Source organism: Cinclus cinclus, chromosome 6, assembly GCF_963662255.1.
Source record: "Cinclus cinclus chromosome 6, bCinCin1.1, whole genome shotgun sequence".
NCBI lineage: Eukaryota > Metazoa > Chordata > Aves > Passeriformes > Cinclidae > Cinclus > Cinclus cinclus.
Window position 1 is genome coordinate 5439057 of NC_085051.1, and position 13151 is coordinate 5452207.

General features: G+C 33.4%; 1 protein-coding gene across 1 annotated transcript in view; it reads left to right on the plus strand.

Annotated features, from left to right (window-relative positions):
* METTL15 (methyltransferase 15, mitochondrial 12S rRNA N4-cytidine) overlaps positions 1–13151 on the plus strand; it is an 86115-nt gene that overhangs the window by 24952 nt on the left and 48012 nt on the right. The window contains exon 3 of the mRNA XM_062494754.1: positions 12298–12434. Coding sequence (XP_062350738.1) covers positions 12298–12434 — 137 coding nt within the window. The remainder of the gene's footprint in view (positions 1–12297; positions 12435–13151) is intronic.

Here is a 13151-nt window from a genome sequence, read left to right on the forward strand (position 1 = left end):
AGTATGTTCCTTTTTGTAAAGCTGATCTCACATAAATATAAATCAGTAACTGCCTGTTCTTTAATTATGTATTAGTGTATTGTATCTGCATAGCAGATGAGAATATGAGCATCTCCAGTTACAGTGTATTGGAGGTCATTAAATCTTCTCTGTTCAATGAAGTTGAGTAGCACTGCATTTCTAAATACTGAAAAATGAACTATGTTGTCACTTGTTTTAGAGTGTGAGTGTGTTTAGCTAATTTATCCGTAAAGTTATGGGATTTTTTTACAATATGGCAAGCAATTGCTGTAAAATATACTATGAAATTGCAAAAAAAAAAAACCCAAAATTAAAAGTAATTGTAAATTATTTTGAGATATTAAATAAAAAAATAAAGCATTTGAAAATATTTATTGGTATTTAATAAATGTATGGCTGAATTCTACCATGGTCCAGAAATATTCTGTTAATTTCTTGAAAAGAGGACTAATGTAACCTGCATTCATGGTAGCAGTGTCTCTTCTTCCCTTGCCCTTTCATACTTGTTCTTGCCAAGGAAAAACATTGTTGTGTTTTCTGAATTCATACTATGACAAAGACTTCAATTACGTGGTAAGTTTCTTATGTACTGAAACCTCAGTTGCATATGTCAAAGAAAACATGACACTTCATGTTGCTTGGGGGCTAACATTCCAAAAAGATGACAGAGTCCCGTGTTACTTCGGGTTTCTGCATGTGTAATTAAAATGTTCACCTTTGGATGGTGAGATTCAGAAGCTTATTTTTAATATGCTCATATATGAGTTGTTAAAGAATGAAAATACATAGAGAGAGAAGGAGGGAAGAGAATTTGCTGAGTTGGTTACTAAAGAAAAGGTTAATATAACTTACTGCATGATTGATGTTAAAACCTAATTGGAGATTATTCCCAGATGACTACCTTTTGACTTTCTCTTGTAGAAGAATAATGTATTTGAAATCTATTTGAAAATCTGTTGAGAAGTTGTTTTTTTCTAATTTTTTTTTTTAAGTAATTACTTATCAGTAGGTAATCTTAAGTGAAATAAGATTACTAAGAGAAAACTGTTTAAAATGTTTGGATGAGTAAATTTTTTTGATTTTGAGGGTAAATTACTCTTAACAGCAACTTTCATTCATATAATTGGTAACTTGGTACAGTTTATGATCTTGGATTTACACTTCAGCCAAAGATGAACAATAAAAATACATAATTTTTCAAGGAGATTTTGTTTTTCTGGAGAGGGCCTTGGGTGTTGGTTGACTTTTTTGTGTGTTTGTGATTTTTCTTTTAATTGGTTGGGATTTTATTTTATTACTCTGGTATGTTCAAAATAAATTGAGCTTATAACTGCAGTGTTATTTTCCTATAAATGTACAATTAGAAGAAAGGATTGTTATCAGTAAGTATTATTTATAATGTTACGAATTTTTAGCTGTTGACAGGAGAATATTTGTGAGATTTCTATGCACTGTAGGGTTTTAAGCATGCCAGGAGGATCAGAGTTGTAAGATGAGTCCAGCCATGAACTTCAGTTGACAGAAAAAAGACTCCATATGTCTTTCAGACGAAAAGTGATCCTACTTCCATTAGTCTCTTTTAAATAGATTGTTTGTTACCATAATAAGATGTTCCAAAGTCAACACTGACCTTTTGGATTGTTCTGTGTAACTGAGCTGGTGTAAGTGACTTTACCTGTGTGTGTGTGTGTCTTTGCACTGGCACTGCAATTAATAGGTTTGGGGTTTTTATTGGTTTGTAAATGTTCATTGACGCAAGTTTTTAAAGAAGTGCTTTTTATTTTTAATCTTGCACAAATATGGTCACAGTGACCTAAGGGGAATGGTTCAAAGTTCCTTTTGTACTACATTCTTTTATTTGCTGCACACAATGGCCAACATAGTTTGTTCAGAAATAATTGTAAACAACGTAAAATGCAAAATGATGCCTGGAATAGATTCTATGTAAGGAGGGTTGGAGTTATTTCCTTTTTATCTCTGACAAAATTATACCTCAAAAGTGCCTTTAAAATTATTCCACAATTATAATTTAACTTCCTGTTGGTTATTTTAATTTTCTGGACTTGTTGTTCAGAACATGTGTTAAGAAAAGACAGTCCTATTTTTTTTTTTTTTTCTTTTCCCCTTTTCTGGTATATTTGGTCATGATCAAATTGCTCCACGTGTTTTCAAAAGTGATGAGCTGCAAAACAAAGATTTTTCTGCATATATCTCATATAATAATTTTAGACTCATATGTTTGGCTGTATGTTGCAAAAACTGATTGTAAAATTTCTTCAAAAAGGCTCACAGTCTGTGTAGGAAAGAAGATGAAATGATGAAATGGTGATTGTCTGCTTTAGTGGGAAATTATTGACAGAATTGTATGTAGTGCATATATAGTGGTGTAAGAAATGTTGAATACATGATAAATGTGCAGGAAAATTTTTTTTGTTTTTTAATGTAAAAAACTTGCCTTCTCAATTACTATTTTCAGCATATATAAAGAATGCTTTTAACATGTTTGTCATGTTAGAGAGCTCTAGGGGATAATCTGTAGTGACGTAATTTGATTAAAAATCAACAGTTTGTGTAAGTCTTGATTGTAGGCTTGAGTTCTGCATGCCTTGGAGGTGACCTGGAGAAAGAGGGTAGGAGAAATGTAGTGTTTATTTTGTTGGTGAACAGTTTTCAGCAGCAAATGAGGTTTAGATCAGATATTAGGGTGAAAAGACATAAACCTGACACTTTTGCTTTGTTTTAAAATACTTTGCTACGGGACAGGGTTGTTTTTTTTTTTTTCTTTCCTTCAATTTTTTATGAAAACATCTGTATTAGTGCATAACCTCCTCTCAAAATAATTATATTTCCTCTCAAAATAATTATATTTTCTGTTAATTAAAAAGCGTTTTCTGTAGCAGCTACATGGTTTTGGTAGTGTGAGAATGCTTTAAGTCACGTTGGTTCCAGAAACAGCTTAACTGGCTTATGTGTGTGTGGAAAATTGCACTGTGAAAAGCCAGAGTCCACAAATGAGAGACAGAGGAGTCCTGCAAGAATCCACTTTATCCAAATAAAACGAGAGAGTTCCACTAGGCCATAACCCTGTGGGTTCCCTCTGAAGATTTTGGAGGACACAGCCTCCTTTTATCTGAAACTTCTGGCCTCGTGTTGCCCTCCTCTTTTCCCTGCAGGACTAGGAAGGTGAAGCCTTCACAAACTGCATAGCAGATATTCCCCCTTGAATGTGTATCCTCCCCACATCATGCATTGTATGACCATTAAAATGAACTTTCAGCCCACCTTGGGCAGAGGTTAATATTCACAAGTCTAGTAAACCTTTGCACTTTTCCCCTAGAGTTCAGAAATTCAGCGTGCTGGGCTGTGCAGCAAACTTGATGTTCATAAAGGCTCTCCCAGCTGAGCTTCCAGGGCCAGATTGGTTCTTTCACATCGAGTCACTTGTGAAGATATTAACACCCATTTCTGCTGTCATGTGGAACTAACTCCTTGTCACCCTAAGTGGGGTGAAATAAATTTTAGAGCTCGGTGCTATTTGGTTGCCCAGCCTCTGCAGCCTGAATTAATTTTCATTGTACAGTATATGATGCATATATGTTCAGTTTATTGTTAGTGAAAAGCATTAACTTCAGTTTTTGGAGATTGTAAATTATCGTGGACAAAATGGTTCTGTCTGCTTTTTTATTTGTTGATGCAGAAAGTTAGTTGTATCATTACGTAGTATTTGAAGTTACTGAATGTGATGTTTTTAGTGTTCCTTGGTATGCGTGTACTGAATGGATATATATATATATATATATATATATATATAAAATCTCATTGTGCATTAAACATAGTATTAGAAAACAAAATAACAATATTTTTCTCTTCCTAGAATTACCATGTAGTATGTTGCTGCATGCAACATGGGCAGTTTTTTTCTGAAAACGTTTTTGTTTCTCTGTCCACTTGGACAATTATCTTAAAATTAAAGCACTTCAATATCACCATAGATTCCTGTTTTTTAAGGTACATCGTGGTCAATACAAGGGATTTTGTATAAGTATAAAGGAGTGGATTTAAAGAAAAACCTTAACAATATACCTTGTACCTTTTTGTCATATCCCAAAGAATGTCAGAATAGCTGTTAGAAAGGCCTGAATGAAATGGTAGTAACTTAATTTGGGTAAATATTATGGATTTCAAAGCTACAGAACCTTTTTTCCTGTCTCCTGACAAATAGACCAGATGCTATTTAGGATAAAAAAATCTTTTGTCATCCACTGAAGTCATAATTGGTATTCTGAAAACTAGTTGGAACATCACGAGGCATATCATTTATTGTCATTACTTACTACTGCAAGCTGAGAAGAAGGAGGCAGCAAATCAGAGAAGTTCTGGGTTGATAAGTTTGTTTTTTTAAGCACTAACTTTTTCAAATGGTACTTTTTCCTGTTAGTAAGATTTTGTGTATGTGTGTGAATTTATGCATTTCACCAGCTGTGTTCTTATTGCTAGTCTGCTGGAGTCACACCTGGTGTATTTGCTCCCTGGGGTTTCCCTTTGTTCTCCATGCATACCAGTCTTAACATTTGTAATTCTGCGTGGAGAGGTTATGGAGTGAACTGTGATTTTGGGAAGATTGCCTTCTCAAAGCAGTGTTCACCACTATCTCCTACCAGATGCCTATTTAGGATTTTGGGTATTCCTGTTAGCTGAATAGGATTGGAAGTCTGTTTGGTGGTAGTATAAGTTCTGTATCATGTTGTTGTTTGGCAGAATCCCTGTATTTAGATGGTAGGAAGAAAATAAGTTGAAGTTTGGATGTATTTTTCCTTCCTCTTAGAAGGAAAAGTTTATAGATTTCATTTGTCCTTCTGATTTATTTTTCTCGCTGTGTTTATTGAAACTACAGGTTCAATGAGGTTGAGCACTGAACATTAATTCTCAATTTTGAGGTTTGCAGAAGGAAAATAAAACACTGAGGGAGTGAGAAAAGATTGCCTTTTCTCACAGTGGACTTTAAAATATGTGCCCAAGAAATAGTCTGTGTACTTTGGTCAAGAAACACTGACCAAACAGTAACTATTTTTAAAATGTCTTTATTCATACCTTTGCAGTGACTAGCTGTGAAAGATATGGAAATAAAAGGATAAAGCAGATCTAGTATTTTTTTGGGGAAAAAAAAATCACTGCTAGAGAAAGATTCCTATAGAATTTGTTGTCACTTGTCCCCACTTCAATCAACTTGTTCTACTTAGCGTATATTAAAAAGTTGAGTATCTTAAAATAGAAGTTATAGAAAATTCAAGGTATTTGAACAAGAGGTCAGATACATTTTATTGCACTTAGAGTTGATATTTGAAGAATAAAGTCGAGTGGAAAACAAGTTGTGTTGTGACAGTGAACAATTTCTGTTGTGAATAACAAGGAAATTCAGACAGCAAGTTTAGAGAACATGACTCATCATTGAAACAGCAGAAGAATGAAGTAGCAAAAAGCATCTTGCAATGTGTTGATTATTTTGTTATATTACTTTTCTGTTCCCAGGATTTTTTTTTTCCCACAAAGAGATGGAATAGATACAAATAAAATAAAAATAAATACTTTGATACAGACCAACACTGCCTGGCAATGCACTAATAAATATTTATTGTTAGCCTTAACAAACATCCTAGTATTTTGACCTTCTTTGCATTTTGAAGCAAACGCTTGCTCTCATTTCAAGTATGAAGAATCTATTATTGTGAAAAATGTTGGCTTGTTATCCCACTGAGAAAGATCAGTAAAAACAGAGAAGCACTGTGATGTAGCTTTGATTGGCTTGTAGTACACTAGTTGATGGTAGCTTTAATATTACAGAAACATTAGAGAGCCTATTTCTCTCATCATGTAACCATTGCTCTCATCATGTAACCATTCGTTTTTGTGAACTTGCTTTTGTTAGACTATTCAGTATAATAATACTCCAACAAAAATATGTTACTTTGACATTTGCATGGATGTCAATTGAATGAAAAAAAATCTCCTTTTTTTTTTTTTTTTTTTTCTCCTCAGGTGTTTCCTTTTCTTCTTGGCAACATAACTTGGATGCTGGGTAGCTGTTCTTCACTTTTTCTTTGTAGTATGTTTTAAATAAATCAGTATTCTGTTTTGTTTTGTTTTTTTTTTTTTTCCCAGTCCTGTAAAAAGTGCAAGGACTATCATTTTCAAAACAAATATGCTATGCAAGTTTCTTGAAAATATTCTAATTTCATAATTAATAAAACTGAAAATATATTAATTCCATAATTATTATTCTTTGTCACTCTTTTTTTTTTTTCTTCTGGAAGATGAAACATGAATGGTGAGGTACTGGGGTTGTGTTCTTGGCTTTTGCACAGGGTTTGTGGATATATTTCCTTTCTCCACAAGAAAGTCTGTGATTCTAATTTATCATTTGTGTAGCCAAGTTTTGGGTGGAAGGTCCTCCATTAGGCATGTATCACTATTAAAATGTTATATATACTATTGATATGGTACTGGCAAAATGTGTGATTTTTGCAAGTTAATTTTTCTTCTGCTCATATTTTAAACTTGTCATTCATAGTGTTTTCTGCTCATGTTTTAAAGTTTTCATTTGTATTGTTTTCTATTCTGAAAACAGCTTTACTTGTCCTTTTTTGCACCTCAGGAAGTATGTCTTTCCCATTAGGTAAAAGAGGTAACTGATTGGGTAGGATTATTTTTCCTTTTTTTGGCTATTAAGTAAGTTTTGAGTAACGTTTTCCTCTGCAAATCGCATCTGGACTGATTTTGATACATAAGACTGCAAATGGCAAAATTTAATGAGGTTTACATTATATAGAGATCGTGCCCTGGAATTTATGTGGTGTTAGTTTCTTTCCATGTAATGATGGCTGTCTTCATTATCTTCTCAGTCTGATGATTCTCATGAGCATTTAATTTGGGAGGAGTACTGCAAAACTACTACTTCTACTCACTATACTTGAATGGCTGCCATTCAATGAAATGTTTCTTTAGGCAAGAAGGGGACAAATGCCAACAACAGGATGACAGGAGGGGAATAATTGTGCTGTTGTCTCTTCTGTGGTTGTGTATGAAATCATTGAAGGAAGTGCAAAACGGGACTGGAGGAAGGAGCGGCATTTTCCTGGGAAGGTTGTTTTGAGGCTGATTATTATTTATTTTTTTTTTAGTCAGAGAACTTGGAGGTAAGATGGTTTAGGTGATTACACTTGCTGAAGGCATGCAAGATGATTGTTGTCAATATAGATTTATTTTTTTTTAATAGAAAATGTGGTTAAACGGGACTGGGGATTGAATAAATAATTATTCAGTGCAAGGTCACTTTTTGGGAAATAACAGTCTTCCTGTTTTTAGAACAAATTAATTTTATGTGTTGTAAAAAGCCATGGCAAATGCCTTATGTGGGCTAGTTTATCATAACAAATTAGTGATATTTTGGTATTGTGTAAATGTGAACAAGGTGAGACAGTTTTTCTACACAAAAGGTAAATGGCAGGAGTTTGTGGTCAGCAATGGAAGAGAGAGGGACTGCTCATGAAGTACTGATACCCAGCATAGAAGAATTTTTTGGCATGAGACTTCATGTCCTAAATTCTAACTCAGTATGTATTAGATATTTTGTACAACTTGCCAAAGTCTTTTGGAAATGCTGTCCAATATACTGAAGTCCTCTTTCAGACAATGTCAGGGTTGTAAGAAGAAGAAAAAACATTTTTGAAAGAATATCTGATGGAGAGCTTGAAATAATTAAGGTTAGTTAGGGAAAATAAAGTTGTACATGTAAAGGATCAAATTACTTTAAAAAGGATATAAAGTTCTTACCTTTAAAAAAGAAAGAAAGAGGAGAGTAGAAAATCCTGGAATAGTGAGTTTTTTAAAATAAGTATATACGCTGTTTCAGTTTATGTGTCGTGTTTGAGTTTCAATTGTGTGTAAGTTCTGCAATCTCATTTTGTTACACAGCAAAGGAGAATATTCACAAAGGCTATTAAGTGTTGTGGACTAAACTATTACATGTGGAACATAGTCATTAGAGGAATTGCAGATCAGTCATAGTGAAATGAAATGCTTAAAAGGTGTTTACTGTGAGAGCTTTTCAGTGAAAGGTCTTGTATACTAAAAGGGTGAACTCAAACTCTTTGCATCTCTCTAACTATACTAGAGCTAGTTGTAAAATAAAAGCTGTGAAATTTTTGTTTGTTGCTGTCTGTATGTCATGAAAGAGCCAAATGATTTCTAAAATGTAGAGTCACAAACTGATTATAAAATTTCCAAGGGGACTCTGATGGGACTGTCATAACTTAACAATGGAATTGTGAGTCACTGCAGGAGAAATTAACGTAATAATCTTTTCCAGTATTTATAGGACCAGGAGGATAAAATGTCATTTAATTTTATTTGATTAAAAACTTCTAGGCAAGAGAGAAGGGGGAAGAAAAAAAAATGATGCATCTTTTATTTCAGGCATGAAAGATGGATGGTATATATAAGAAACATATTGTGAAGCAGGATATTACAGTGATTAATTTCAGTTCTTATAAATTCTCCAAAATGGTCATGTTAATATCACAATCATTCTATTTGATAACTTAAGGTGGTTTTTTAAAATTTTAGGTTCTAGATGCAAAGTGTAGCTTTTGAGTGGAACAGCTAGATTATCAGGAATTGAATGTGGATTGAATCAGAGCTGTATCTTCCTGTATCTAGTGCTCTCAGGTTAAAGATCATGTCTTAAAAGTTTTATTTGGTTTGTGTTGGTTCTTTCAGAAAGTGGAATTCAGTAAGCATGTGTTCATTCACAGTGGGTGCTTGCATGGATTTTTCAATACTGTCACAATATTGAGAGTTTGTCACTATGTCATGGTACAATGACCCCTATCCTTTGTCTTCTCTGCATTGCTAGTATTTATTTTTGGTTTATTTTCAAGATTTTCTGTATGGTTCATTAATAAGCAGCATGTATAAAGGACTTGTCAAGCTTAATGTTTAATACCTGTGAGGAAAGGTAAAACTGTTAAACAAAATATAAGTATTCCTGCATGAGCTCTAAGATCTTCAAAAACTCATCTGGAAATAAAACCTCAGTATTGCTTTAAAAAGCAAAATTGTCTGGAGATTTGACCAAAAAGGTACCTAAGTTATCTTTTCATATTCTGCTGTTCAAAAGTGATGGAAGAAAGGACTTTGTCTGTAGTATGGAAGTGTTGGTGGAAGAAGGATCAAATGTGTTCAACACTTTCTAGAGATGAGCAAAGAAGAGTTAGATGTTTAGAAGACAGATGTGCAAGAAATAAACAAGTAGTTAAGCATGTAAGTGGGAAAAGACTGTTTTCTGGAAACTGATGTTACTAGTGAATTTAAATGGAATAAAATTGCCGTTTTCCAAGTTATTTTATTTTTAAGATAGAAGTAGCTCTTCTGACACTTCCTCTACCTTCTGTGCTTCTTCCTGCCAACACTGTAGATCCGTTTTAGGAAAGAAAATACTGATGTTTTTGAAAATTTTCATCCTAGTTTTCTAACTATGATAAAGAATAAGAGCATTTGTTTTATTAAACAAAGCAAAACAACCAAACCCAAACATGAAGATGTGACTCATGGTGATTAAACTCTTTTTTCTTTTCCAAGAGGAATTATGATGTAATTTAGATTGGTTTTGATTGTAATGTGTTGCTGCAGAATAAGTGCAATCCTGAATGACACTTGGGACTCCTGTGATTAAGTTTTTTGAGTGTATTTCTGAGTGGGTTAATCTTACGCAAAAAAATATATATAAATTTTTAAATTTTCTCTTGCTCCTCCACTTATTTCTAAAGGGATTTTTCAAAATGGATTTCCCTACAGAACTAGAATATAAAAGTTAGAGGTCTTTTTATTGCTTATGTACATTACTTCTGGTAAGGATTAAGTGGAAATAACTTGAGTGGAAATCAAAGCATAACAGATATACCCTGGAAATTTTAAATGTAATTCAAGAGGATTTGTATATTTTCTAGAATTCATGTTCATCTTTGCAATTTTCTAAGCTAAATACAGAGTTAAGAATTACTTTTTTGTATTAGTAATTTTCGCTGAATGGAGATAATAAAAAATTATCTAATTAGTTTAATATCCCACTCAATAGCCAGTATTGGAGTTCTGTGAGTGTAGTAGAAGTAACAGTACAATGCAAAGAAGACCCAAACTGATTGGAATCTTTGTCATAGGAGAGCTTTTCTGAATCTTAGTTATATGTGAGAACTTAGAGAGAACATGCTTAGAATTTTTAGCCTGTGCAAGTATATTTAAAATCTAGCTAAATTCTTATGTTCAGTTGTGTTAAAGAAACAGCCACGTTTTTTTAACTGGTTCAGTTTTGTGTTTATAAATTGGTTTCAATGAGTATACTTTGTTTTTGTTATGGTAGAAGATAAATCAGATTACTTAAATAGATTGTGGGAGAATTTATATAGTATGGGTGGTATGTCCTCTGTAACATAGTTTTGTCTTGTAGATACTGCTTAAAAATATTCTGGATAAGTCCTATTTTTTTCATATGAGGGATGCAATTTAATATTGGGTGATCACCCAACTAAATTTTGTTTCTTTCATTAACTTTGTAAAATATTGCAGGAAACTTTTGCTTCTAGAGCATAAGCTTAGGAAACATGATAGTATAGCACAAAGAAACTGTGTTAAATAATTTTGCCCCAGGAAGTAATTTTGCCACATTCGAGTTATATATTATTAGTCTCATAAGTATTTTTTAAATTTTTTTTTATTTGTTTTTGATTTTCATGTATTAAGTCTTTATGTTTTCTAAAAGGATGTTTCTGGAAAAATGTTTGGGTCTTCATTGCCTTTGAATTTCTGTTCTTATCCAATGAAATTTGTGGCTGAATCTTAGTTCTTTCATCTGTTAAATTGGAAAATTTCAGTTATAAGGGGATTACCCTTGGGGTGTATAATTTGTGAGAATAAGTTTAGTTCATATTAATTTCTATTTAACATTATTGTAGCTGATAAGTAGTCTCCAAAACTTGTTTCACATAAAAAATAATCTGAGAAGCGAAGGGAAAAAAATAACCCATGCTGATATTAAAATATATGGAGAATTTATTCTTCAAGTTTAGCTTGAGTTTCCCCCAGTCAACAAAGGTCAGTTCAATCAACTAAGAAAAAAGACTTCTGGGAATACCAAGGTGCAGAGAGTAAGTCATACTAGATACATTGTCATAAAAGCAATAAAAATCCTTTTCTTTCTATGCTCCAGTATGCTTTCCCTAGAATCATAGATTGTTACTTAATAATTTGGAAAGAAAGTATTTTCTAAGTGGAATTGGTGGAATTGCAGTCATACAACCACTCCATTGCTAAGTGAAGAGCCAATTATTTCTGTCAACAAAAATAGTTCCTGGCTTTTAATCAGTCAAGTACCAGTGTTGTTAGGCCAAAAGAGGAAAGGGCATAGGGCAGCTTCTAGAAACACTACTGCTCTTTTATAGGTAAAAGAAGACTTAACACAGCATTCAGTTCTACTAATTTTGTCCCCTTTGTGGGTTTATATAGCCCAATTTACCCTGGTTCAAGGTGGCTGACTGTGTCCCAGGTCACTGTTTCTTTGGAAGATCTCAAGAGCAAAGCCTCCAGGTCAGCCTGTTGGTCATATGGATGCTGACTATAGAAACCTCTCTCTAATGAATCTAGAAAAACCTCTGTATAATGAATCTACAGAAACTGCAGAGCTGTCAGGAGAGCAGTGCTCACCTTTCCACAGTCTTATTCAGCTGCCTTTCTTCTTCCTTCCTTTCTCAAGCTGGGACCAACTGGAACCTGCTCACCAGTTCTTCAGTCTCCTGCCTTTGCAGGCAAACTGTTTGCTCCAGATGTTCTCCTCCATGATGTGACTGGGAGTAAGCAGCCTTTTTCAGTCACTTTGTCTCAATATGAAGTTTGATGTCACAATCACCCTTCCCAAGTATGAGATAGAAGGTGTTTTTTTTTTTTTTTTTTTTGTTTTGGTGTTTTTATTTGTTTGTTTGTGGGTGTCTGGTTTTGGTTTTGGTTTTGATGTTTTGTTTATTTATTTGTTTGTTTGTTGGGTTCTTCTTGTTGTTAAAAATTATTCTGACCTAATCGCAGTTCTGCGCAAAATACAAAAATGCTTCCAAAAAGGCAATGGTATTTTTTTCCTCTAGTACATGAAGGGAGATTATCAAAATAATTTTTAAATCAGCTATCAGTTTATCAGTGCTCCAAGGTAAAAGGTGTTTGTGTTTTCACTCACAGCTCTTCCTTGACATGACGTTTGGAGCCGGAGGTCACACCACAGCTCTTTTAGAGAAAGCCAGCGACATCACCGTGTACACACTAGACAGGGATCCCACAGCTTATAAAATAGCTCAGCAGCTCTCAGAAACCTACCCGTGAGTTGTCTCCTTCTCTCTTATAGACGTTTGAGTTAAGTTTGATACTTTGGTATTCTATATGTAATGTAATATGTTTTTATAGTTCTTAGTGTCTTATTACGGAATAGCATTCTGTGCTCTATGTACCCTGTTAAATAGGAGATCCGGTTCAGTTTGTTTATGAAGCATGCAGCTTCTTCTTAGGTCTTTGGAGTTAAATGTATATTTTGTAGTTTTAATTTTAAGCATGCATCAAGTAGCTAATTTTGCATTTAAAAATGGATTTTAAAAAGATTCATGTGTTCTGCTTGCCTGGAGACTATTCTGATGGCAAAGTACTACAAAAACATATCTTTGTGGTACATATTTCACAAAAATTATGGAATAATATGTTTTTAAATAATTAGGTAATTTAAATATGCATTATGAATATTTTAATTTTAAAAACATCAAAATAATTGTAATTCAGTATTAGGTTTGCTAAGTATTTTGCCACTGGCTTAAGAAACTACTGAACAATTTCATAAGCTATAATTTCTGTGTGTAGCTCATGCTTCAATTTTCTTTTTAAATAAGAGTGCTGAATTTGCTAAATGAACAATTGCTAAGTGCAAACTTTTACATCCTTTTTAGCTATGCAAAGTTCTTGTTCCTTTATTTAATTCAAGAAAGAACCCAGTCAGAACACGAGTCCATTTGTGCAAAACTGTGCAATGTATAGAGTTGAATATGAGC